Source organism: Sminthopsis crassicaudata, chromosome 4, assembly GCF_048593235.1.
Source record: "Sminthopsis crassicaudata isolate SCR6 chromosome 4, ASM4859323v1, whole genome shotgun sequence".
Lineage (NCBI taxonomy): Eukaryota > Metazoa > Chordata > Mammalia > Dasyuromorphia > Dasyuridae > Sminthopsis > Sminthopsis crassicaudata.
In genome coordinates this window covers 379,794,649-379,820,829 of record NC_133620.1, presented here as the reverse complement: position 1 = coordinate 379,820,829, position 26,181 = coordinate 379,794,649, and the positions used below count along the sequence as shown (strand labels likewise).

The window sequence follows — 26,181 nt, the reverse complement described above, 5'->3', positions numbered from 1 at the left end:
CATGTGGCCCACACTACGCTAGAACCTAGAGTTATAAAATCAAAAGTGAAACATGATTTGCTTTCAAGGACTTTACAAAGTAGGTGAGCATGTATATGGAGCCTAAGAAGTATGGCGTGGACCCCTACACTAACTTTTTGTTTGGCTCACTGGCTCAGCCTTTCCTCATACTGTTCAGATCTAGGCTCCTAAAAGAGGGTTCACCATACTCCTCCTCCTCACCTTTCTGACAGAATCTAGGAGTCATCCTAGTATGTGTATGGAGGAAGGACACAGTTTATCTATTTACCACTTTATCTCCTGAACACCTACTAAGTGTGCTTCACATTTATACAAAATCAATTAATGATGTTCTCCCCCTCCCCCCCAGGCAACTGGGGTTAAGTGACTTGCCCAGGTCACACAGCTAGGAAGTGTTAAGTGTCTGAGACCAGATTTGAACTCAGGTCCTCCTGAATTCAAGGCTGGTGCTCTATCCACTGCGCCACCTAGCTGCCCCTAATTAATGACTCTTAAACATAAATTTTTTTTTACTAAATTACAAGGCATAAGCAAAGATGGGAAGAAGGTTTAAAAAATCAGTAATATCTCTTTAGCAGCATTTCTCTAGAAGTAGAAATACAACCTGTGGTTGTGTCACTGTCAGTCATCATAACATTTACTCAGTAGAAAGCAAAATCAGAGAATCAGATCACCCATAAATCCGAATCACATTTTCCCTTTCAATGCATGAGATGGTCTGGCAAAGCCAATCCTTCCTGAGAGGTTTGTTCTCTCAATCTATAATTGGCACTCGAGAGTGATAAACTCTACACTTCCTGTTATTTCTACTACTAGTACCCTCCCCAATTAGCTTGCATATATGTGTTTAAGAATACGTTGTCTCCTTCTACTGAACAGAATTTATTTCCTATGAAAAATTTGATAGAAAAACAAAGGCGGGAGGAAGATTTAAAAATTCAGTAATATCTCTTTGACAGCATTTCTGTAGAAGCAGAAATACAACTTTTTGTTGTGTCATTGTCAGTAAATAATCTTTCCAAGTGGAAAGAGATGGTAGAATACATGATGAGTGGATACAGAATGGAAAGAGGTTATTAAAATATATCTAAGTAAAAAATAAAAACATTATTGATGAATCATCCCTTTCCTTTAAAAAAATATTCTTTCAACTTTCTCACAGCTTCTACTTTACTTAAGCAATTCATCTCTCAAAATAGCATTAGTCTTGGGCTATTACATTTCCTCAGTTTAGATATTTTCATTGTTATCTTTATGAAAACTTCGTTAACTATTTATAATCTCATTTACTTCAATATTCCTTATTCCCAAAGATTTATCCTCTTAACTTTTGTTGTGTCACTATCAGTAAGCTCTTTGAGCTTTTTTTTTTTTTTTGTCTTTATATCCCCAGATATTAGCATAACCTTTGTACATAGTAGGTGCTTAATAAATGCTTATTGATTGGTTGGTTGCTTGTTCTCAAAGGATGGAACAAGGAGTAATTGGGAAGGATTATTAAAGAGTTTGCTGTAGGATGAACATAAGGAAAAAAACTTCTCAATAGTCAGAGCCATCTAAAATCCCCATTCTTCTTTTTCAATTAGAGGTTGGAGTATAACTTGTTGGGAATATTGCAGTTGGGATTGTAGTTCATGTTTGGCTTGACTTCTAATATCTCTTATAACCCCTGAGATTCCACAGTGTCATTTATCATCATTTCCAGTGTTTATTTGCATCTAACCTTTTGTCCAATAACTTTTGCTTCTTCTAATCTGGAAATTTTAACTGCATATTTGGTTTCTTACTATCTTGCAGACATATTTTCTTCAGAGTATTTATTAGATAACTTTTCATTAAAAAAAAAATCCCTCTTTGCTTGGTTCAGTCTCTTCACCTTTTTCTTATCTCCCCAGATCAGTGTCAGAAAGTAAAACTATGACTTTTCTAATGAAAAATATAATTATATTTCTTCCAGTAGCTCTTTCTTCCTCCCTGCACCTGTCCAATGAAATTAATACAGCAGGAAGGAATGTGACCCAGATAAATTTGATAGAAAAGCAAAAGTAGGAGAAAGATTAAAAAAAATTAATAATATCTCCTTGACAGCATTTACAACTTATTTTTTGTAGTAGCAGTATTTATTGGATGGTTGCTCTTGATTGGTAAGTCATTTCCTCTATTTAGATATTTTTGTTTTTGTCTTTTTGAAATCTTTGTTACTATTAAATATTTATATGAAAGGTAACTATAATGTCATTTATTTCCAGGTGTGTTCCTTAATCCCAAAGAATTATCCTCTTTGTTGTCAGTATCAGTAAATAATCTTGTCAAATGGAAAAAGATGGTAGAATATATGGTGGGGGGAGGGTGCAGAATGGGAAATAAGTTATTAAAACCTACCTGAGTAAAAAGTTTTGGATTAGTGATGAATTATCTCTCTCTTTTAAGAAAATGTCCTTTCAACTTGACACACAAGTTCTACCTTATTTAAGCAAGTCATCTTTCAAAAAACATTTGTCTTGGCCTCTTACAAAGCAATTTGAAAAAGGAAAGGGAACCATTTAATGGGATTTGAATTCAAAGCATGAATTATCATTTTTTATAACTGAAGTTGAAGTTGGGATTTGTTTGTTTTGTTAAACTTTTTTTTCTCTCTCTCTCTTCCCCCTAGTAAAACAAAAGGCGAGGTACTTGTGTATTTATCTAGCATTGCTGCATAAACTGGGAGAAATTTTTCCTTGACCTTTCTTCTATGAAAAGATTAAATTGGTTTTGGCATTGTGAGTTTTAAAAGGCTGATTATAGAAACAGGAGAGGATGGAGTACCTTTAAATCTCTGCAGGGACTTCTCAAATTACTTTCTTACAGTGAAGGGAGCAGCATTCATGTTCCTTGACTTTGAGACTAAAGCAATTTGGGAAGCCTAATAAAGTGTATCTGGGGATAATAATGATAATAATAACAAAAAGAATAGGACACCTTGTAAAGTGTTTTGTAATAATAATTAATAATAACAATATACCTAACAAGATGTTTTGTATCTAAAGAGATAATAAGGGACTAGGGGAGACAGAGCATTTTGCCACTGTGACCTTTTGGCATTTGATAATGATGATAATGATTTATCATCATCACCCTTGATTTCTATAGCCTTTGAGGGTGACAGAATATCTTCAAATCAGTGAAGTGGGTAGTAGATAGAACTCCACATAGCATAAAGCATCAACCAGCCATTTCCTGCCAAGTTTTGACAGACCTCATGTTCTCTCTGAAACCCTTTTTTTAACTGCCCTCAGATGGCATCTTAGTGAATTTAGTAGAAGTCCGATGTTACTGGAACTGGCAGTCCTGAGTTAAAGCAAATTAATGTAGCCCATAGGGTAGGAGTTCCTCACCTGGAGCCCATGAAAGATTTCAAGGGTTTTGTGAGCTTAGCTGGGGGAAAAAGAATTATGTCTTTATTTTCATTAACTTTTAACTGAAATTTAGCATTTCTTTCAATTCTGAACATAGGCAACAAAACATTATTCCGAGAATGACTCAGTTCCATAAGCTTAAACACCATCCAATACCATAGGTTTATTGTTAAAGCATTGCTCACAACATTGCGAGACAGTTTAGTATTATTGTTCTCCTACAGGGGAGAAAACTAAAGTGAAAAGGACCCCTTGGCTTTAGTTGACTGTTAACTCAACATTAACCCAAAGCACAACTGTGATCACATGACCTGCATGGTGGCAAAATAGAGGCTTGTTGTAAATCGCCGCTGCAGAGGTGAAAAGAAAGGAATTATGCCTTTCTTCTTTTCTCCCCTCTCCCCATGATTGTAGGCTACATTAGTAAGAGTATAGTACCCTAGTCAAGAAAGATGATAGTTTCATGGTAGTCTCTACTGATTATGTCATATTTTATTGTGTTCAATTTCATTTCTCTGTCTGTTGTCTCTAGTTCTCTCTCCATCCCTCCCTTCCTCCCTCTCCTCTCTCTCTCTCTCCTTTCTTCCTTTCCCCCTTCCTCCCCCCTTCTGTGTATTTCTCTCTGTTTCTCTTTCTCTTTGTGTGTGCTTCTCTCTCTGTCTCTGTCTTTCTCTGATTCTCTCTTTTTATCTCTTTCGGTCTCTCTGTCGCTCTTTGTCCTTTCTCTGTTTCTCTCTCTCTCTCTCTCTCTCTCTCTCTCTCTCTCTCTCTCTCTCTCTCTCTCTCTCTCTCTCTCTCTCTCTCACACACACACACACACACACACACACACAGAAGTTGGTTCCTCATATACAAAAGATGAGAAGCAATAGATGGCAAGCCCAAGTGCTACATTTGGTACCCCAAGACATTCAACAGAAAGTCTCTACTATCCCCAGGGGGGGTTCATTCATTCCACAAGATACCACTACAAGCAAGGTGCTATGCCAGTGAAAATAGTTTCTGTAAAGAGAAAAGATATCAATAAAATATTGCTAAGAAAAAAGAAAGAAATGAAAGGAAATAAATTCCTGCCCCACTAACTCACAGTCAAGGGGCTCCTTGGAGGATTTATGTGCAACATGGGCAACAGTCACACAGGATAGAAAACTGTGGGAGGAGTGTCCATACCAATGAATTTATAGATCCATCAAAAATAAACTCTAAGGACAAACTTTCGAGTCATCCAACAATGAAACAAGCTGCCTTGTGAGTTACTCAACTTCACAAATATAAAATGGGGAAAGGGCATGGTTAGCAAAATTTTATCCAAATAAGATAGAGACATTTTGATGAATTGCAAGCTCAATATGAGTCAGCAGCATGTTGTAGCTCCGAGAAAAGCTTGTCTAGCTTAGACTAGGATAGGTATAGTGTCTAGGATTAGGGACAGGACAAATTCCATTGTATTTTGCTCTAGTTGGTCTACAACTAGAATATTTGTTCAGTTCTGGGCACCACATATTTAAAAGGTCATTGATAAGCTTGAGAGCATTCAGAAGAAGACAAGCAGGATGATGAAGGAACCTGAGGTGGATTCATAAAAGTCTTGGTTGAAGGAATTGGGAATAGCTAGCATGGAGAAGAGAAGACTAGGATTGGAGGAAGGACGGGATAACTGTGTGCAAGTATTTGAAGGGGCTGCCTAGAAGTGCTGGATAGATGTTACAAGTAGTAAATAATGTTAGGAAATATTTCCTTATAGCTACTAAAAAATTGAATAGACTATATCAAGAAGCAGTCACTTCCTCTATTACTGAAGCAGTCCACGGGTTGATTTGTCAGTCATGTCTTAAAGGGAATTCTCATTCAACTATAGGTTGTGCTAGATGATTTCAAGAGGTCCCTTCCAAATCTGAGATTAATTCAGTGATTTTCTGATGAGAATTCCTGCAGGGGTTTCAGCATAGATTAATTTGACCATCTACCCACATAGTTCTGCATGGTCTCAGAATTTGGACTAGATAATTCTTAACATCTCTTCTAATTATAAGTAGTATAATTGGATGATATCAGAATTCTAGCAAAAAAAATATTTTGGCAAAGTAATGGAAGTTATGTGAAACCAGTTGCCTTAGGCAGGAAAGCTTGTGAATTTATGTTGTTTTTAGAATTTTTGCATTTAAAAAATGTTGGACCATTTGGGGATGCTTTTTATTTGAGAAAGGTAAAAATAAGGGACAGGATTGGAACTGGTTCTGTGTTTTCATTGGCATAGGAAACTTCTTTCTTATCAGGTCAGCATCTTCTGTGCAATTTAGGGTCTTAGAGAATTTTTCCAGGTCACACACCTGTAGGATCTGAGATATTATTAGATTTTATTCATCTTAATTTTATCCATTAATTTTTTTTGAGCAAGTCACTTAACCCCAATTACCTCAGAAAAAAAGGAACTCCCAACAGTAAGAAAATCACAAATCTATTCCACTCAAAAAAAAAAAATAATAATAATTTAAGAGCACCAGCCCTGAATTTAGCAGGACTTGAGTTCAAATGCGTTCTCAAACACTTAACACTTGCTAGCTGGTGCTCTATCCACTGCGCTAGCTAGCTACCCTTGATGGGGGTTCCAAGTGTTGAAACTCCTTTCATCCATGCAGATCAGCAATTTGTTCGTAACTTATTGTCTTAAAGAGTTCCTCATGACATGGAGTTCTTTGTCTCCAAATTGACCTTTGTCATATAGTCAGAATGTGTTAGAGATAATACTTAAGTCCAAGTCTTTCAACTCACTACCCACTAAATTGTATTTCTTCCCCTTCCCATTTCTGCTCTCCTGAAAATTTTTCTTTACACAGAATGATTTTTTGTAATTTTTGAATAATGTATTTGGGAAACTAGATTTCTGGAGGAAAAATATTGCTATGATGAAAATGTACATATGATGTTTAGAAGAGAATTAGAAAATGGACAACCAGGAGTGAAGAGCTTTGAGTGTAGGATACAAGAGGATTAGCTAAAGAAGTTAGCTTCTTTAGTCTTGAGAAGAAAAGACTCAGTAAAGCCATGATAACTTTCTCCATGTGGAAGAGGGATGAGATTTGGTTTTTTTGGTCCCAAAGGATGAAAGTTTCAAAGAGACCAATTTAGGCTTTAATTCAAGAGAATCTTCCTAACAATTAGAACTATCCTGAAGTAGAAAGGGCTGCCAGCAGAGGTGATGGGTTCCCTAAAGGACTTCAAGCAAAAACTAAATGACCACTTGAGTACATTACAGTAAAGATTACTTTTTGTTCATAACATTAGACTATAGGATTGCTAAGATCCTTTTTGACTCACATATTTTGCCATATTGTGATTATTTTTCATTTGTGATTTGAACAAATTGAGAAAAAGGAAAATCACAGATTGTTGTCAGAACAAATACAGACTCCGTAAGTGTAAATTAATTTGTAATGAAAACATTTTATGGTCTGCAGAACTTTGCTAGGTCTTTTCGTTATTCATTTTTGGAAAATAATTTATTAATAACAATAAAAGTTTTAAAATAAAAAAAGATAATGAATTAAAAAGTTCTTAAGAGATAGATATGGAAGAATGAGAACTTGTAATAGAAAGCCCAAACTAGTCCATTATGTGTATCCGGTATTTACTGTCCCACATGTCCAGAAACAATGATATTTATTTTAAATTCTTGTATTGTTTATAAATGTCTTGGAAATTGAGATTTCTCTATCTTAACAGTTGCTCATTTGTGTACTGATCCCCTTCCTTTTAACAACAAATATATCATGTGATCTTTCATATAAAGAAACTTAGTTCTTTTTTCTTTTAAACCATAAAAATTCATTCAAGTTGAGACTAACAGAAAAGTTGAGTTAAATCTAAGAACCTTTTGTTTTGATTTAAAATACATTCTATTTCTCTTCCTTGGCTGCTTTCCCAGAACAGGTTACTCTCTTTTACACTAGGGTAACTTTAAATTTGTTTAAGTCATCCTTCCCTGAGAGGATTTAAATGAGAAATTGCAAGACAGCCATTGCTTTTGATATAGATTCTAGCAGTCTCCTGCTGCCCCTCTTCCATCAAGGTTCCTGATTCACTGGCCTAACGTAGTCTAGCCTCAAAGGAAGATACTTACCTTTCCTTTTTACATTTAGAAGTGATAGATTGATGCAATTTATCCTCGAGAGCATATGTCAACGGTGTCCTGATCTGATGTATGATCACTAGCAGCAGAGAGTTATCTAATTAAAGGGCCACCCTGACATTTTTATGTAAGCATTCTTTAGCAGTTCAGTTTAATATAGATGGTACCATCCTTTTTTTTTTTTTTCCTTTCTTTTTTTTAATGTATGTTCACTGGAGGTTGTTTCATATTTTTTAAAGGAGATAGACCTACTCAAGACACTGGTTTTATGTTCATATGTATACTTTTGACATGTATAAAATATAGCTACACATATATACTTTTATATTTACATGTACTTCCAGTTATACATATTTGGGAACTTTGCATATGACTTCTTTTAGATTTGAGATGTATTTTAATTGGTAGAAATACTATATAGTCATAATACATAGCTTGGCTCTGTTTATAGAACTTTATATAGCCTTGGGCCCTTCATTAGTAACTGCCCTCTCTCAGATTCTTCATTTTCCAAGATAATTTGAATTTAATGTTAGCCTTGATTTAGGAGATGAAACAGAGATGGCATACTAATTAAGGGTGTGGGTGGTTGGAGGGTAAAATTTGGGAAATGATTAGTGACAATCAGGTTTATAAGTACCAAGTGCAGAGCATTATAGTTTGAAGGGAGAAACAGCCTACCTAAGTCTAAATTCAGTAGTTAGATTATTAGAGGTAACCTGGTCTAATGGGAAAAAAAAACACTGAAGTTAGGTTTAAGTCTTGATTCTTCAATTTGCTAGTTCAGTAAGAATAGTCAAATCATTTGACCTCTCTAGGCTTTAGTTTCTTAATTTGTCACATGAAAGAAATGTGCCAAAATAATTTCTGAAGCCCCTTCCAGCTATCTTTAATAAGTGTTAAAAGATGACTGGAAAATATTTTAGAAGCATAATGAACCGTAATACACACTAGCTGTATGATCTTGGGCAAGTTATGACCTCCCTGAGCTTCATTTCTTCCTCTGTAAAATGAGGGAAATGGACTTAGAAGACTTATCAGGTCTCTTCTTATCAGGTCAAATCTATGACCAAGAGTAAACAGTGTACAACAATTTTTAAAGAGCTAGTATTTTGTCTTCTAGATGCTTGACCCACAATCCGTGTTTAATAAATGCTTCTTGAATCAACTTAGTAAATAAGTGCCAAATATATGTAAAATACTGTTCTAAGTGCTAGAAAAAAGACAAAGATAAAATAAGGCATTTTGTGTTATCAGAGTTTTGTTATATTCAGTTGTATTAAAGGAGAAGAGAAAGTAGCAGGTAGCATCCCTAGGAAAGATGTCACTACTGTGACATGGATCAGTCATTACTCTTCCAGAACCTTATAGATCATATTTGGCATTTTGACATTATTAAATATTATCCTTTAAGGATTTGGATTTACATGCTGATGCCTTTTGGGGGCACCACAAATTCTGACATGTGAGTCAGTACTCCAGAAAATATTTAATGAGCACATGTGGTATGCCAGCACTAGACTAAATACTGATAAAAGTGCAAAGAGGTGCAGATATCCTTCCTTCAAGGAACTTAAAATCTAAATGGAGAGGTGGAAAACCTATAAAACAACATTAAAAGAGGGCTCACAGTGCAATGGATCATGAGTGCTTGTGCCGAAGTATGAGATTTCAGAACAGAGGGAGAAATCTTTGTGGACTCATATCCTGTCCTAGGAGGGGTTTCCACATCCAGTACCAATGGACCACTTGGAGCCTGAGGGATAAAAGAGACAATTTACTAAAGATTTGCTCAGAACCCTCAGATAAAAGCATCGAATACAGTGGTTTCTTGGAGTTCCCTAGAGAGCAGCCCTTATATCCTCTTGCCCAAAGACCCCATAGTTAGGTTTCAGGTAAATCCACTTGAAGGGCAAAGTTGAAACAAATTTCCTTTTTCACATTATCCTGGCTCATAACAGCCCTGGTTGGTCATGTATATGTTGGTTAGGGATAAGGGAGAAAGAAGGCAGTGGTTATTGGCCCACAACATATATCATAGAGAAAATTAGAAAAGACTTTGAGGGAATGTAGAGGCAAACCATCCATTTTACAGATGAGGAAACTGAGACCCCAAGAGTTAAGTTGACATGCCTAAAGTTGCTCTCTTGGCAGAGCTACAATTTGAATTTAAAATTTTTTACTTCACTAAAGTGTTTTTTCCAGTAAGGCATTTTGGCTCTTTTAAGGAAATCTTTGTAGAAGCTATGGATGGGCAGGAAGAAGTATAGAAGACAGTAAAATAATGGAAGTTTGCTTAATTTGAGCCAGTAGTATAGTTGAGGGCTTCTTAAACTTTTTCTACTCATGACTCCTTTTCCCCCAGGAAGTTTTCACATGACCTCAAGTATATAGATATACACATCAAAACATTTACTGATGATTTGTCATAAATCATGCTTTCACAACCCCCATATTCAGTTACGTGACCCCATTTGGGATTGAGACCCATAATTTAAGAAGCTTTGGTGTCATCTACTTTTATATTTAGATCTATAGTACAGTCCAGTTTGTTTTATCCAACCAGGTTCCTGAAGCCATTCCCACATTCCCTGCCTGTGGGTTTTAATCCCAATTTTGAGTGACTATTTAAATAGAGAATAGAACTTTAACAGTTAAGACTATGATTTTCACAGAAAATCATGGAAGGTATATAATCCCTAGATGCCAATGCAAACAACCTCTGACCTCTAGGAAAGATGATATCTAAGGCATTGAGAAGCTATCTCATTTTTATCAATGTCTTCAAGCAAGGTAATCATACATTAATCAGAGCTGCAACATTTTCTCACTTTATTTGTCTATTTATATGTCTGTCTATATATTTGTCTGCCTTTTTGTCTGTTTATTCGTTATTAGCCAGATATCAAACTTCTTATTCATTTTTAGCCCATTTTCTGTTGTTCTGCCTTCAGTGGAAATAGAGCTTATTTCTACCTTTTGAATGTTTTATGTTTTTGAAATATTATGTCACCTATCATACTTTTCTAAACTAAGCAATCCCAATATCCTATTTTTCCTTATATATTTTATTTCCTAAAATGCCCAATTCCCCATGTTCTCTTTAAAGAGTTGTGAGATTTTGAAAGATGACAGAAGTGCAAATTGATTTATGAGTATCATTTGAAAAAATGTCAATAACTGCAGCTGTTTTGTCTATTGTTTTGACTTTACCTCCTCTCTCTTTACATTATTCTTGTCAGATTGTGAATCCTTCTGCCAAGTCTTCCACTAAGGATCTCAATTGGGGTTTAAGTTCCCTTTAAGCATTTTTTTGGGGAAAGGCTCTACCTCCTTTGTGAGGTGACTCTGGAATCTCTGTATTTTCAAGATTTAATATCTCTACAATCTAAATAAATTACTAAGTTTCATAAGAAGAAACATTATTGATAGTCTTTGGAGGTTAAAGTATTTTGGGATTCAGAGAAATAAATGGGGAAAAGTCATGGAGTCAGTGATGATACTAAGGATGCTTTTTTGACAAAGGGATGGTATATCTGTGTGTTATTAAAAAACTTTGGATGTCACACACTTAAGTTAAGTATTTATTAAACATCTAATAAAGAAGAAATCCTACCTTTTAAGGCAATCAGTCTGCAAAAATCCCAAAGGCCATGGGCCCTGGACCCTTGTATCAGAAAACAGCTGATAAGTATTTTGTCCTTCAGATAATAACCTGTCTGATGAAGTTATTCCATGGGGCCTGTCTTTTCATGGCTTTGAGGCTCAATTCACAGGGTGAGGTTGGAAGTATTCTGAAGGATTGCCACCATGTTGCTGGCAACACAAGGGACTTTGAGAACTCTACACTTTAGTTGAATCCTTCATTCCTTTTAATTGCCCCTTATGTATCCTTTTTCTTCTTCCCAGTCCCATACACATATACATATGCAGTGCTCTTTTCTTGCCTCTTTATATTCAGAAGAAAAATTAGGACAGTGTTATATGAAACACTGAGTTACGAGTTCTGGCCTGTGTTCTATGCTCTGAGTGAAATAGTTATAGACTCTACCAGTGCAAGTCAACATGTAGTAGAAAAAGGAACATTAACCTAGAAGACAGAAGATCCAGGTTCAAATTTTAGCTCCGCCATTTACAAACCAGGTAACCTTGGGCAAACCACTTTACCTACCTGGAGCTCAATTTCTTCATCTGCAATATGAGGAGGTTAGACTAGGAGAGCTCTTGAGATTTTTTTCCAATTCTAAATCCTATGGATCTTCCAAGTCCTGTTGCTATTCATGTGCCTGTCATACAAGTTAAAGTATAATGTTAATGCAATGGTAATTAGCTATTGTTGAAGCCAAGTCCCTAAAATTAATTTTAAGCTGAAAGTTAAGTCAAGCATAGCTGTAGTCCAGATTTACTGAAATCTGCTCAGTTGAACTCTCTAGTAGAAGCTATCTATATAGATTTTTGGCTGAAGCACTAGGCAAATGCCCCATTTTATATTATATGTGGCAAGATAACGTAAGTATGATGAAGAGTTGAAAGTTGTACATTGTCTGGTATAGCTGGGTAGTTTTTTTAATGCCCCTATCCTATGGTACTTAGATGGAAGTGATGGGATTTTAAATGGGTAATTTGCATCCAACAGTCTACTGATGTTCCTCTAACGTAAATTACATTGAGAGAGAAAAAATGTCAACACCTTTGTTGCTGAATGAGATAGATATTTGCCTGAAAAATGAAGCCTTTCTGTATCCAGAGAATTCATTGGTTTTTAGAGCTTATTTCCCATCTGAGAGGAGAGCCCTTGATGACCTCAGCTTCATTTCCACAGCAACCAATTGTAACATGACAGGGGTTCACAACCTCAGAAAGCAATAGCAGCAGAAGTGGGTGAGCTTTAAATAAAAATAATATATTATTTGCTCTATGACCTTAAGTCTTTTTTCCTAATACAACATATCCTTTTCTTTCTTTGTGAATTGTAGGAAAATACCTGGAAATTGGAGAAATTAGTGTTGACTCTGGGCACCTGTATTTATGTGTAACTTTGGACAAGTTACTTCTCTGACCTTAGTTTATTTATCTAGAAAATAAAGGTATTTGTTTAGCTTAGTGATTCTCAAACTTTGTACTCTTAAATTTTGGAGAATTGTACATTTTTTAAAATGTAGGTTCTATCAATATTGGCAATATTAGAAATTAAAAGTGATACATTTAAAAATATTTATCAATCCATTTTTAAAAAACTTTTTATTTTCAAAACATATACATGGATAATTTTTCCACATTGACTCTTGCATAGCCTTGTATTTCAGATTTTCCTCTCCTTCCCCCCACCCCCTCCCCTAGATGGCAAGCAATCTTATATATGTATAAACATGTTATACATATCAATCCATATTTTTAAAATAGCTATTACATGTTAGAGATGAAAAAAACTTCTTTAGTGAAAGGCTACCTAGTAGCCTACATTTTTCATAAGTGATTCCTTTTTTTTAATATATAAAGTGTTTTTTTAAATTTTATTTTGTTTTTTATTAATTTTTATAATTATAACATTTTCTTTGACAGTACATATGCATAGGTAATTTTTTTTTTTTTACAACATTATCCCTTGTACTCCCTTCTGTTCCGAGTTTTTCCCCTCCTTCCCTCCACCCCCTCCCCTAGATGGCAGGCATTTCCATACATATTAAATATCTTATAGTATATCCTAGGTACAATATATATATATGTGCAGAACCGAATTTTGTTGTTGTTTCAAAGGAAGGATTGTATTCACAAGGTAAAAATAATTTAGGAAGAGAAACAAAACAAAACAAAAAACAATGCTCACAGTTTACACTCATTTCCCAGTGTTCCTTTTCTGGATGTAGCTGATTCTGTCCCTCATTGATCAATTGGAATTGGATTAGCTCTTCTCTATGTTGAAGATATCCATTTCCATCAGAATACATCCTCATATAGTATTGTTGTTGAAGTGTATAATGATCCCCTAGTTCTGCTTGTTTCACTCAGCATCAGTTGATGTAAGTCTCTCCAAGCCTCTCTGTATTCCTCCTGTTGGTCATTTCTTACAGAACAATAATATTCCATAACATTCACATAAAATAATTTACCCAACCATTCTCCAATTCATGGGCATCCATTCATTTTCCAGTTTCTAGCCGCTATGAAAAGGGCTGCCACAAACATTCTGGCACATACAGGTCCCTTTCCCTTCTTTAGTATTTCCTTGGGATATAAGCCCAGTAGTAGTACGGCTGGGTCAAAGGGTATGCACATTTTGATAACTTTTTGGGCATAATTCCAGATTGCTTTCCAGAATGGTTGGATACTTTCACAACTCCACCAACAATGTATTAGTGTCCCAGTTTTCCCACATCCCCTCCAACATTCTTCGTTATTTGTTCTTGTCATCTTAGCCAATCTGACTGGTGTGTAATGGTATCTCAGAGTTGTCTTAATTTGCATTTCTCTGATCAATAGTGATTTGGAACACTCTTTCATATGAGTGGAAATAGTTTTAATTTCATCATCTGAAAATTGTCTGTTCATATCCTTTGACCATTTATCAATTGGAGAATGGCTTGATTTCTTATAAATTAAAGTCAATTCTCTGTATATTTTGGAGATGAGGCCTTTATCAGAACCTTTAACTGTAAAAATTTTTTCCCAATTTGTTACTTCCCTTCTAATCTTGTTTGCATTAGTTTTGTTTGTGCAGAAACTTTTTAATTTGGTGTAATCAAAATGTTCTATTTTGTGATCAATAATGGTCTCTAGTTCTCCCTTGGACACAAACTCCTTCCTCCTCCACAAGTCTGAGAGGTAAACTATCCCATGTTCCTCCAATTTATTTATGATTTCGTTCTTTATGCCTAAATCTTGGACCCATTTTGATCTTATCTTAGTATGTGGTGTTAAATGTGGGTCCATGCCTAGTTTCTGCCATACTGATTGCCAGTTTTCCCAGCAGTTTTTGTCAAATAATGAATTCTTATCCCAAAATTTGGGATCTTTGGGTTTGTCAAACACTAGATTGCTATTTTTATTCACTATCTTGCCCTGTGAACCTAACCTATTCCACTGATCAACTAGTCTATTTCTTAGCCAATACCAAATGGTTTTGGTGACTGTTGCTTTATAATATAGTTCTAGATCAGGTACAGCTAGACCACCTTCACTTAATTTTTTTTTCCATTACTTCCCTTGAAATTCTCGACCTTTTGTTGTTCCATATGAATTCTGTTGTTATTTTTTCTAGGTCATTAAAATAGTTTTTTGGGAGTCTGATTGGTATAGCACTAAATAGATTAGTTTAGGGAGTATTATCATCTTAATTATATTTTCTCTGCCTATCCAAGAGCACTGAATGTCTTTCCAATCATTTAAATCTGACTTTATTTTTGTGGCAAGTGTTTTGTTATTTTGCTCATATAATTCCTGACTTTCCTTTGGTAGATTCCCAAATATTTTATACTATCGACCGTTATTTTGAATGGAATTTCTTTTTGTATCTCTTGCTGTTGGATTGTGTTAGTAATGTATAAAAATGCTGAGGATTTATGTGGATTTATTTTGTATCCTGCAACTTTGCTAAAATTCTGAATAATAATTCTATAATATATAATATAATAATCTAATAGCTTTTTAGCAGAGTCTTTGGGGTTCTCTAAGTATACCATCATGTCATCTGCAAAGAGTGATAATTTGATTTCCTCATTTCCTACTCTAATTCCTTGAATCTCTTTCTCGGCTCTTATTGCCGAGGCTAGAGTTTCTAGTACTATATGGAATAGTAATGGTGATAGTGGGCAACCTTGTTTCACTCTTGATCTTACTAGGAAAGGTTCCAGTTTATCGCCATTACATATGATGTTTACTGAAGGTTTTAAATATATGCTCATTATTTTAAGGAATAGTCTATTTATTCCTATATTCTCAAGCGTTTTTAGTAGGAATGGATGTTGGATTTTATCAAATGCTTTTTTTGCATCTATTGAGATGATCATATGGTTTTTATTAATTTGATTATTAATATGGTCAATTATACTAATAGTTTTCCTAATGTTAAACCAGCCCTGCATTCCTGGTATAAATCCCACTTGGTCATAGTGTATTATCCTGGGGATGATTTTCTGAAGTCTTTTTGCTAATATCTTAGTTAAGATTTTAACATCAATATTCATTAAGGAAATTGGTCTATAGTTTTCTTTCTCAGTTTTCACTCTACCTGGTTTAGGTATCAGTACCATGTCTGTGTCATAAAAGGAATTTGGTAGGACTCCTTCAATACCTATATTTTCAAATAGTTTATATAGCATTGGAGTTAGTTCTTTAAATGTTTGGTAGAATTCACATGTAAATCCATCTGGTTCTGGGGATTTTTCCTTAGGAAGTTGGTTAATAGCTTGTTCTATTTCTTTTTCTGAGATGGGACTATTTATTCTACTTACTTCTTCCTCTGTTAATCTGGGCAAACTATATTTTTGAAGGTATTCTTCCATTTCATTTAAGGTATCGAATTTATTGGCATAAAGTTGAGCAAAGTAGCTTCTAACTATTGTTCTAATTTTCTCTTCATTAGTGGTGAGTTCTCCCTTTTCATTTTCAAGACTAACAATTTGCTTTTTCTCTTTCCTTTTTTTAATCAGGTTTACTAAGGGTTTATCTATTTTGTTGGTTTTTTCATAGAACCAACTCTTAGTTTTATTAATTAATTCAATAGTTTTTTTACTTTCAATTTTATTAATCTCACCTTTTATTTTTTGAATTTTAAGTTTTGTGTTTGTTTGGGGGTTTTTAATTTGTTCCTTTTCTAGCAATTTTAGTTGTAAGCCCAATTCGTTGGCCCTCTCTTTCTCCATTTTGTGCAAGTAGGCCTGTAGAGATATAAAACTTCCCCTTATTACTGCTTTGGCTGTATCCACACATTTTGGTATGATGTCTCATTATTGTCATTTTCTTGGGTGAAGTTATTAATTATGTCTATGATTTGCTGTTTTACCCAATCATTTTTTAATATAAGATTATTTAGTTTTCAATTATTTTTTGGTCTATTTTCCCCTGGCTTTTTGTTAAATGTAATTTTCATTGTATTATGGTCTGAAAAGGATGCATTTACTATTTCTGCCTTACTGCATTTGGTTTTGAGGTTTTTATGCCCTAGTATATGATCAATTTCTGTATAGGTTCCATGAACTGCTGAGAAGAAAGTATACTCCTTTCTGAATCCATTTAGCTTTTGCCAAAGATCTATCATCAAACTTTTCTAGTATTCTGTTTACCTCTTTGACTTCTTTCTTATTTATTTTGTGGTTTGATTTATCTAATTCTGAGATCTCCCACTATTATAGTTTTGCTGTCTATTTCTTCTTGCAGCTCTCTTAATTTCTCTTTTAAGAATTTAGATGCTGCACCACTTGGTGCGTATATGTTTAATATTGATACTGCTTCATTATTGATGCTACCCTTTAGCAGGATATAATGCCCTTCCTTATCTCTTTTAATTAGATCAATTTTTGTTTTTGCTTGATCTGAGATGAGGATGGCTAGCTCTGCTTTTTTGGCTTTGCCTGAAGCATAGTAGATTCTGCTCCACCCTTTTACTTTTAGTTTGAATGTCTCACCCTGTTTCAGGTGTGTTTCCTGTAAACAACATATAGTAGGATTCTGACTTTTAATCCAGTCTGCTAACTGCTTCCTCTTTATGAGGCAGTTTGCCCCATTCACATTTATGGTTAGAATGACTAATTCTATATTGCTTGCCATCCTATTAACCCCTGCTTATGCTTTTCCCCTTTCCTTCCCTCTTACCCCCCTACCCAGTATTAAATTTGTGAACACCACTTGCTTTTCACAGCCCTCCCTTTTTAGTATCCCTTTCCCACCTTAAACTTCCTCCCCTTATTTTACCCCTTTTCCTCATAATTTCTATATTTCCTTCCCCTTAGCTTACTCCTTCCCTCTCACTTTTCAATGAAGTAGAAGGTTTCACCATAGATTGAATATGTCTATTGATTCACACTATGTTCATCTCCCTCCTTTCTTTCTCTCAGATATAATAGGTTACCTTTGCCTCTTCATGAGATGTAGTACCACCACTTTACACTTTTTTATGATATAATTTCCTTTCCACCTCCAGTTTCTAGGACAAATTATACATATGTTCTTTACATATATTTATGGCAGAAGTATAGTTCTCAAGATTTCTTTTTACCTTTTTTGAAATCTCTTGAGTTCTGTATTTGAAGATCAAACCTCTTATGTAGGTCTGGTTTTTTCATCAAGAATAGATGGAATTCATTTATTTCGTTAAATGTCCATCTTCTTCCCTGGAAAACGATGCTCATTCTTGCTGGGTAAGTTATTCTTGGCTGCATTCCAAGTTCCTTAGCCTTTCGGAATATCATGTTCCAGGCCCTGCGTTCTTTTAATGTGGACACTGCTAGATCCTGGGTTATCCTTATTGTGGATCCTCCATATCTGAATTGCTTTTTTCTAGCTGCTTCCAGTATTTTATCCTTTGTCTGATGGTTCTTGAACTTGGCCACTATATTTCTTGGCGTTTTGATTTTAGGGTCCCTTTCAGTAGGTGATCGATGAATTTTTTCAATGTCTATTTTACCCTCTGTTTCCAGAACGTCTGGGCAGTTTTCTTTGATAATTTCCTCGAAAATAGTGTCCAAGCTCTTTTTTTCCTCCCATTTTTCAGGGAGTCCGATTATTCTCAAATTGTCTCTCCTGGATCTGTTTTCCAGGTCTGTTGTCTTTCTGGTAAGGTACTTGGCATTCTTTTCAATTGTTTCATTTCTCTGGTTTTGCTTGACTACATCTTGATTTCTCCTTGAGTCATTCATTTCTACTTGTTCCAGTCTAATTTTCAATGATGTATTTTCTTCACTCACTTTTTTTATATCTCTTTGTAATTGTCCAATTGAGTTTTTATCTTCTATGGAATTTTTTTCCATTTTATCCATTTTATTTTTTAGAGAGCTGATTTCTTTTTCCAGCTCACTAATCCTGTTTTCCTTGGAGTTGTTTACCTTTTCCAGCTCACTTATCTTGTTTCTCAATGATTTGATTTCTTTATCCATTCTGTCTTTGAATGCATGGGATGACTTCTCCAGGCTCTCTTGCCAAGCTTCCCTTTCCTTTTCCCATTTCTCTTCCAGCTCTCTTGTGAGAGCCTTCTTGATTTCCTCTATGAGGTTCTTTTGTATTGAGGAGCAGATCCTATCCCCCTTAGGGGATTCCTCTGGAGACAATCTGCTTTTAGTCTCCTCAGTGTTTGAAGTCTGCTCTCTCTCCACACAGAAGCTGTCAATGGTTAGAGCCCTTTTGAATTTTTTCATTTTGTCAAGAGCGGAATGGAAGAAAACAAATTGACAAGAGAAACAATTGGTCTGTTTTGGGGGGGATGGGGCTGGATGGTGTTAATGGGCTTCCTCTACAGACTGGGGGGGAGGGCAGCAGAGAGCCACTAACAGAACAGCAATGGCTGCGCTGAGTCTGTGCTCTGAGGCTCTGAGAACTCGCTGAGTCAGTCCATGTTGGGGTTAGGGGGGCCGGGTTCTGAGAGACGCTGGCTTTCCGGGGTTTTATACTTCACCTCCGGTGTTTACACCCTCTCCTCTGCTCCTGGATTGCTGTCAAGACGGAGCATCCACACTGGGGTAAAAGTCTTTTTGCAGAAGTGGCAGAGATGGTACCCCTCCCCCCTCTGGGCTGAGCAGTGTGAGCTGCCTGCCTCGCTCTCACTTCTTGCCCTCAGTCTTCACCCAGTCTGTTTGTCCCCTCCCCCGAGCAAACATAGACCTTCTCTGGTGAATTTCAAGGATGTCTTCTGTTGGTGATTATTTGTGGGTTTCTTTTCCGGTCAAGCATTAACTCTCAGGCTTGTCATGAAGAGAAAACACGGAGCTCAAGCAGCTGTCTCAAGTGATCCTTTTCTGGAATATTTCAAAAGAAAGGAAGCAGTATAAAATATTATTTTCATATATCAGATATGTTCAAAGCAGGTTGCATTAGCACCTTTTTAATGTTGAACCAAAACCCTCTTTTTTTAAAAAAAATTACAAATAAATTTTAAAGATTAAATGTAAAATATTTTAAATGGTATTTTGTCTAGCATGACTAATCACCAATATTTATTGTTTAGTATATGGGAGCTTATGATGTGTTAATAGGCTGTCACAATTAAGAGAAAATATAATATTTAATGTAAACATATGCATAACAAACTATCCCTTAAAATTGAAATGCTGGTTAATATCAGTAGTAGTCAACTGTTTGCAATTTGGTTCTAAAGAAATGACCTTAGAACAATCCAAAATTGATAGCATTATTCTCAATCAATTTGCATTTTTAAATAGAAGTACTTGGTCCTTAATTGCATCTTGTTTGTGAGTCTTACCTCTTTGTTCTTTGAAAGTGGCAACATAAGACAGATAATGTTACATTTTGTTAGCTGGTGCTGGTATTAGCCAGAATATTGACTTTAATGCTACACAACTGCATGCATATATAGTATAGAGCCTAAAACATTGGTATGCATAGTAATAACTATAACTATATTTTAACAATAGTGGAATAGAGAAGATAATCAACTAGAGGGTTAGTACTAAAAATATTATATTTGAAGTTGACCCCTCCTAAACTGGGGAAAGCTTAGTGGAAGTTTTGTTTTTAAGATTTAAGATAATAGAAGAAAGGACATACATTAGAAACAAGACTTTGAAGTGAGAATACATGCTTTGAATGTAAAAGAAATTTTTCCAGCTGAAATAAGTTACAATATGAGCCATCCCAAAGTTGAGTCCCAATTCTTTTTTTTCAACAAACATTTATGCGGTTCATAATATGAGTATTATGCTGTATGAGATGATATGAGATATATAAGAATATATAAAGATGAGATATGATCCTTGTGGGTCACAGTTCAGTCTTCAGTGATTCAGTTTTTCTCCAAGATACATTATCAGTATATACATGCTTCTATTGAGATGTTTTCTGTTTTGTTATGTATTTATAATATATATATGTGTGTGTGTGTGTATATATATATATAATTATAGTGTTTATGAAATTTTAGATCTATATTTTATTCTGAATGAATTCTTTTTTGTGTTCTACTCTTAATAAGAAATCCTGGATATGATTTCTTAGGTAAGCTCAAATTTGAGAACCTTTTTTTAACCTTTGCTTTTTCTTCACTTCTTGCTCTGTTATCTGTAGGGAAAGTTCGGTGGCAAGACTTCAATCAAGAAGCTTACGTTGGAGTCACTATGGTACGATCTGGTCAAGACCCATATGCCCGTAATAAATTCAACCAAGTGGAGAGTGACAAGTTGCGAATGGACAGAAACATACCTGACACCAGACATGATCAGTAAGTACTGAGCTAAATATCAGCATGAAATTAGACTTACTTATTTGCAAAGGATGTGTCCATTGCTTCTTTGTGCTTTTCTTAATAAAAATGTTCTTGGATATCTTTGCAAACACTATCTGGGGAGAATTGTTACTGACCCTGGAAAGGTGAACATTTGCTCCATATTTACATAGAGCTAGAAAGCATTCCCAGATATGAGTAATTGCATGTGAGTAATTGAGTTTTTGTTTTGGTCTTTTAAATTTTGTGTGTGGAATGCATGGGTGGTTAGAGTGAAATCTAGTTTTCTAAAGAGGTGATAGAAATTCATAGACTGGTAATCTGTAGTTTTGAATAAATTTTAAAACACATTCTCAAGCAAACCAAGACTTTGCCAGCAACCTTATGTTGGAAAGAAACTAAATTCTTATTTTTTAAGATAGAGAGGCATTTTGACATAAGCGCAAAGGTATTGGAATTAGGAAGCATATATGTCTTCAGTCTGCCTCTGACACATGCTTATTGTGTGGCTATAGGCAAATCATTTGACTTTTCTCAATCTCAGTTACCTGATCTATAGATCTATGAAATGGAGATGATACAATCCAGTAATTAAATCTCAGGGTTATTATAGTAGTCAAATGGAGGAATGTGTTAAAGGGCTTTGTGAATTTATGTTCTATAAATGTTATCATCATCATCATCAGGTTATTGTCAGATAGAATTAGAAGTGTGCTATGTTTATAATACTATAAATGATTTTCCTCTTGTCTCCTTTAGTTTTATGAAAACTTTATATACATTTATTTATATATATATATATATATATATATATATATATATATATATATATATATATATATATATATATACACACACACATATATATATATATGTATATATATATATAGTTTATATAAAATTAAAATTTTATTAAAAAGTGTATAAGGTTTGAGGCTTCCAAAGGTAGTAAGCTAGGCTTGGATGCTAACATATATTGAAGTATATTGTTGAACAGGTAATGAACTTGAATCCTTGGTTGTTTTTAGTCCTTCACTTCATCCTATTCCATTAAGCTCTGACTGGTACTTTTTGCCAGAAAAAGACCTTGATTTAAAGTTATTTGCAAGGGGTGTTCTCAGTGACTAATTCTGACTTCAAATTGAAGCACGAAGACTGTTGCTTTTTAAAGGGTTGGATAGTTCTTTCTAGTAATAGAAACTGTTTCAATAACCTTCTCTGTGAAAAAGGAAATACTGGGTTCCAAGGTGACTTGAGAACTTGGTATCATGAGGCATTTTAATTTGGGGAATGTACTTTACTTCTCCTTGTAGTTTCAATGCTGGCAGCTAAGAAAATCAAGATGGATCAACCTATAGTTATGTCATCAGTTATTGCATACCTGGATTGTTTTCCTTTCAAAAACAGTCTTTATTGAGGGGATGGATAATCATTACCATTTTCTTAGTATCCTCTGCTTTGTAGACATTAAAACACTACTTAAATGGTATTCTTCTTATTATTATTGTATGCATTTTAATAGCAGGATTGTAAACATATGGAAAATATCTAAGGTATCAGTTCAGCCCCCTCATTTTGTAGATGAGAAAAAGAAGGCCCAGTGAGATTGATTAGTTGACTTGCCTACATTTTCCCCCAAGAGTGCTAAAATATCCAATATGCACAATTAGCACATATCTATGTGAATCCCAGCACCCGGCAGGCCAGAAGTATAGTTTGTCCTTTGTAGGATTGCTCAGGGAGTAGGGAATGGTGGTGAAGGGAAGAATTGAAGGAAATGAATTAGTCCTGAAGTGTTCCAGGGATATTTGTTCTAACTTTTACTAGCATTATAATTCCAATTAACTCTGAGTGGCTAACTGATGCAGTGGATAGAATGCTGAGCCTAGAGTCAGGAAAACTCATCTCCCTGAATTAAAATTGGATTTCAGACATTTAGTACAGGCATTTACTGCCCCTGGGCAAATCACTTAAACTCCATTTGCCTCACTTTCCTTATCTGTAAAATGATCTATAAAAGGAAATGGCAACCACTTCAGTATCCTTGCCAAGAAAATCTCAGAAGAGATCATGAAGAGTTGAGCATGACTGAAAAAACTCTAAGATGTCTTTGTAGTTCCATTTATTTCTATCATTCCCTATCTAAACTCCACAGAGTTGACATAGTAGAAAGAACCTTAGATTTGGAGTCAGTAGACCTGAAGATAAATCCTAATTTAGCCATTTCCCTACCTCTGTGATTGTGGACAATTCTACTGACCAATCTGTCTGAATCTTCTTTTCCTTATCTTTAAAATGAAAGGGCTAAACTAGATATCTTAGATATTTTCTATATGCCTATAATCTAGTTATCAAAATGCATACAGTAATGACAATAGCTAGCATTAAGTGTTTCTTAATGTTTACAAAGATATTTAGAAATATCTTCACAATAATTATGGGAAATAGGTGCTAATATATTATGCCCATTTTATAGATGAGAAAATTGAGACAGAATTGCAGTGATTGGCTTAAAGTCATTAAGCTGAGAAGTATCTAAGGCTAGATCTGAGGTCATAGCTTTCTGATTCCAGATCTAGCTTTTTATACCCTGTATCACCTATTCTTATGGAATATAATATTAGGGGAGTACAGTATAGCAAATAGAAAGCCAGCCTTAGAGGTCGTAAGAAAGAACTGCTTTCCAGTTTTGCCTGTGATACATCTTGTCTATGTGACCATGGAGAAATCACTTAATCTCTTAGTGTTAAAGATTATTCTCTTGACTGGAATTTGCTGATTAGTAGCTGTTCTTTAATGGTAGAGAAGAGCAAAAACTATGTGGTTGTTTTAAGTATCCATAGATTTATGGTTTATTTCCTTCAAGCTAAATGGCATGAATGATGTGCACATGTATAACCTGTAGGGAGAAATATTAAGTATTTGGTATGACTCTTTTATTCAGACTGTATGAAATATTAATATTTAGAAGTATGAAATATTATTTTGTGACAGTCTTGCCTATTGACTAAATCAATTTTTATGGTTGCACGTAAACTATTAGGGTACCCCTAAAATGTGGTGAATTAATAAACAGAACCTTTACATAAGAATTAATTCAGTTCCTAAAAATGTCCAACATGCAGACAGGAGAGTAGCAATTGAGGAACAATCTCTGTCTCTAAAAATACTAACAACATTGATCAGTGATTGACTGATAATTAATTATGGGTTTCACTCCCATCAGTATACTTTAAAATGTGTCTGAGGGTTAATATTTTCCCAAGCTTTTGACCATGTTTTCCTATAACAACCCTGGGAGATAGGTGCGGAGATAGGTGCTCTTATCATCCCCATTTTTACATTCAGGGAACCTGAGGCAGATGGAAGTTTAAGTGAATTACCCAGGGTTGAACAACTGATTAATGTCTGAGACCATATTTGAATTCAAGGCTTTCTGACTCCAGACTCAGTGCTCTATCCTCAGCACCACCTAGCTGGTTAAATAAGTTATTTGACAGAACATCGTTGGAGCTCTTTGCTTTTAAGTTTCTAGACTCTTGTTCAAATTCCTGACGCCCCAGGTTGGTTGTTTTTTAATTCCTTTTTATCCTCAATGTTTTTGAAATACTTAGCTCTTTCCTGTCAACAGACTTTGAGTATTACAGTCACTACCACATCAGAGTGAATTTTAAAAGGTTTAAAATTTTTCTTCCAGATATTGTGGCATGCTCATTTGCAAGTGTTGAGGGAGAAACTTGGCTGTCGCCCATGTTTATTTGATTAGGTAGGCTTTCTTTCCACCATAAAGCAAAATGAAGTGATCTTAATTAAACCCAATTAGCAAGCCGCAGACAGTGAATTTGAGACAAATGATGTGAAAGGCAAGTTTCTCTCTTAGTGAAAAGCCAACTTTCCTGTTGAATTTTCTTCTACCAATCCCAGGAGTAAGTGTACCTTAGCTGGTACCATTAAAATCTTTGACTTGCTTTTAGAAAAATCGTTTCTGTGCCATTCCCTGCCCTTACTAGTTGGCCCAAACATGACTTTGTAGGTTTAAATGATTGTCCAGAGAGATTCAAATCTCCACTTGTGGTGAAACAAGAAGTGTTAAGGGTTACTCTGAGGAAGATAAGAAAGAGGAAGGGATTAGAACTGTGATTGTTTTAGAGGTGTGATTGTGATGTTGTAGAAAGCAGATAGCCTGTGCTGAATTATTATATTTATTCTTTGATTTTTAAAAAGGAAAAATAAGATGCATGGGAAAAACTCAAGAAATTGGAGTTATTTAATCTGAAGATGAGAACATCTAATTGGAGACTTTATATATGAGGGAATCCTGTGCTAACATGTGTTTCCACCAAGGACAGCTTAAAAGGAAACAGATTAAAAATGGAATTAGAAGAGATGTGGGCTAGACATTGGGAAAAACTTTTAACACCAAATCTCATGAGGCACTAGAAGCTATTTAGAAACAATTTCCAGATTTTAAAGTTTTGTCTGGAAACAGGGAAAATGGACTATTGCCTGATTATGGATATTATATTTTATCCTAGAAACTGTAGGGAACTATTGAAGTTTTGTTGTTGTTTGTTTACTTTTAACAGAGGATTGTCATACTCAGATCTACAGTGTAGGATCGTTCATTTGGTGGCTTTATGGTTGCATTAAAAGAATTTAGCTATTTCTGGGAACTAATCCTAGTGATTATTTTTTGGATACCATCAAGACTGCTTTTCTGATCCTTCTGCTTAACATTCCCATTCCCAATTTCTAATTACACAGGCATTTTCTAACTTGTATTACCCATCTGTTGATTCCTTGTAAATATATGCAATCTCAGGACCCAAAGGAATAGGTCCTGAGTTAGCATTTTGATATCATCCAAAAAAATTATATTTCATTTTTGGCAGATATAGGGTAATCCATTTTGGTTCCTTTTTTGGTTGTTGTATGATATCAACAGGGCTTGGTTATGATTGTTGAATGTTCTACGGGGTAATTGGGGAAGCCATCCAAGGCTCGCTGATGCTTTGAAGAGATAAGAGAGACTAGAATCAAGAAGATAATTTGGTCTATGTGTTCTACTTCTAAAAGTATTTTGGAGGGTAGTGCCTTGATTTATTTGGTTACTGTTAACAGCAAAAGTTTTCAAAGTGCTTTCATTTCAAGTAGGCAGGACAGATATTAGAATCTCTATGTTACAGACTTTGAAACTGAATAGGAGAGTTTAGATCATTTTTTCAATGTCACATAACTAAATAAAT

At 35.0% G+C, this 26,181-nt stretch overlaps 1 protein-coding gene across 1 annotated transcript in view; it reads left to right on the top strand.

Annotated features, from left to right (window-relative positions):
- Positions 1–26,181, top strand: part of GALNT2 (polypeptide N-acetylgalactosaminyltransferase 2) — a 250,693-nt gene that overhangs the window by 148,844 nt on the left and 75,668 nt on the right. The window contains exon 3 of the mRNA XM_074262371.1: positions 20,779–20,932. Within this exon, the coding sequence (XP_074118472.1) occupies positions 20,779–20,932 (154 nt within the window). The remainder of the gene's footprint in view (positions 1–20,778; positions 20,933–26,181) is intronic.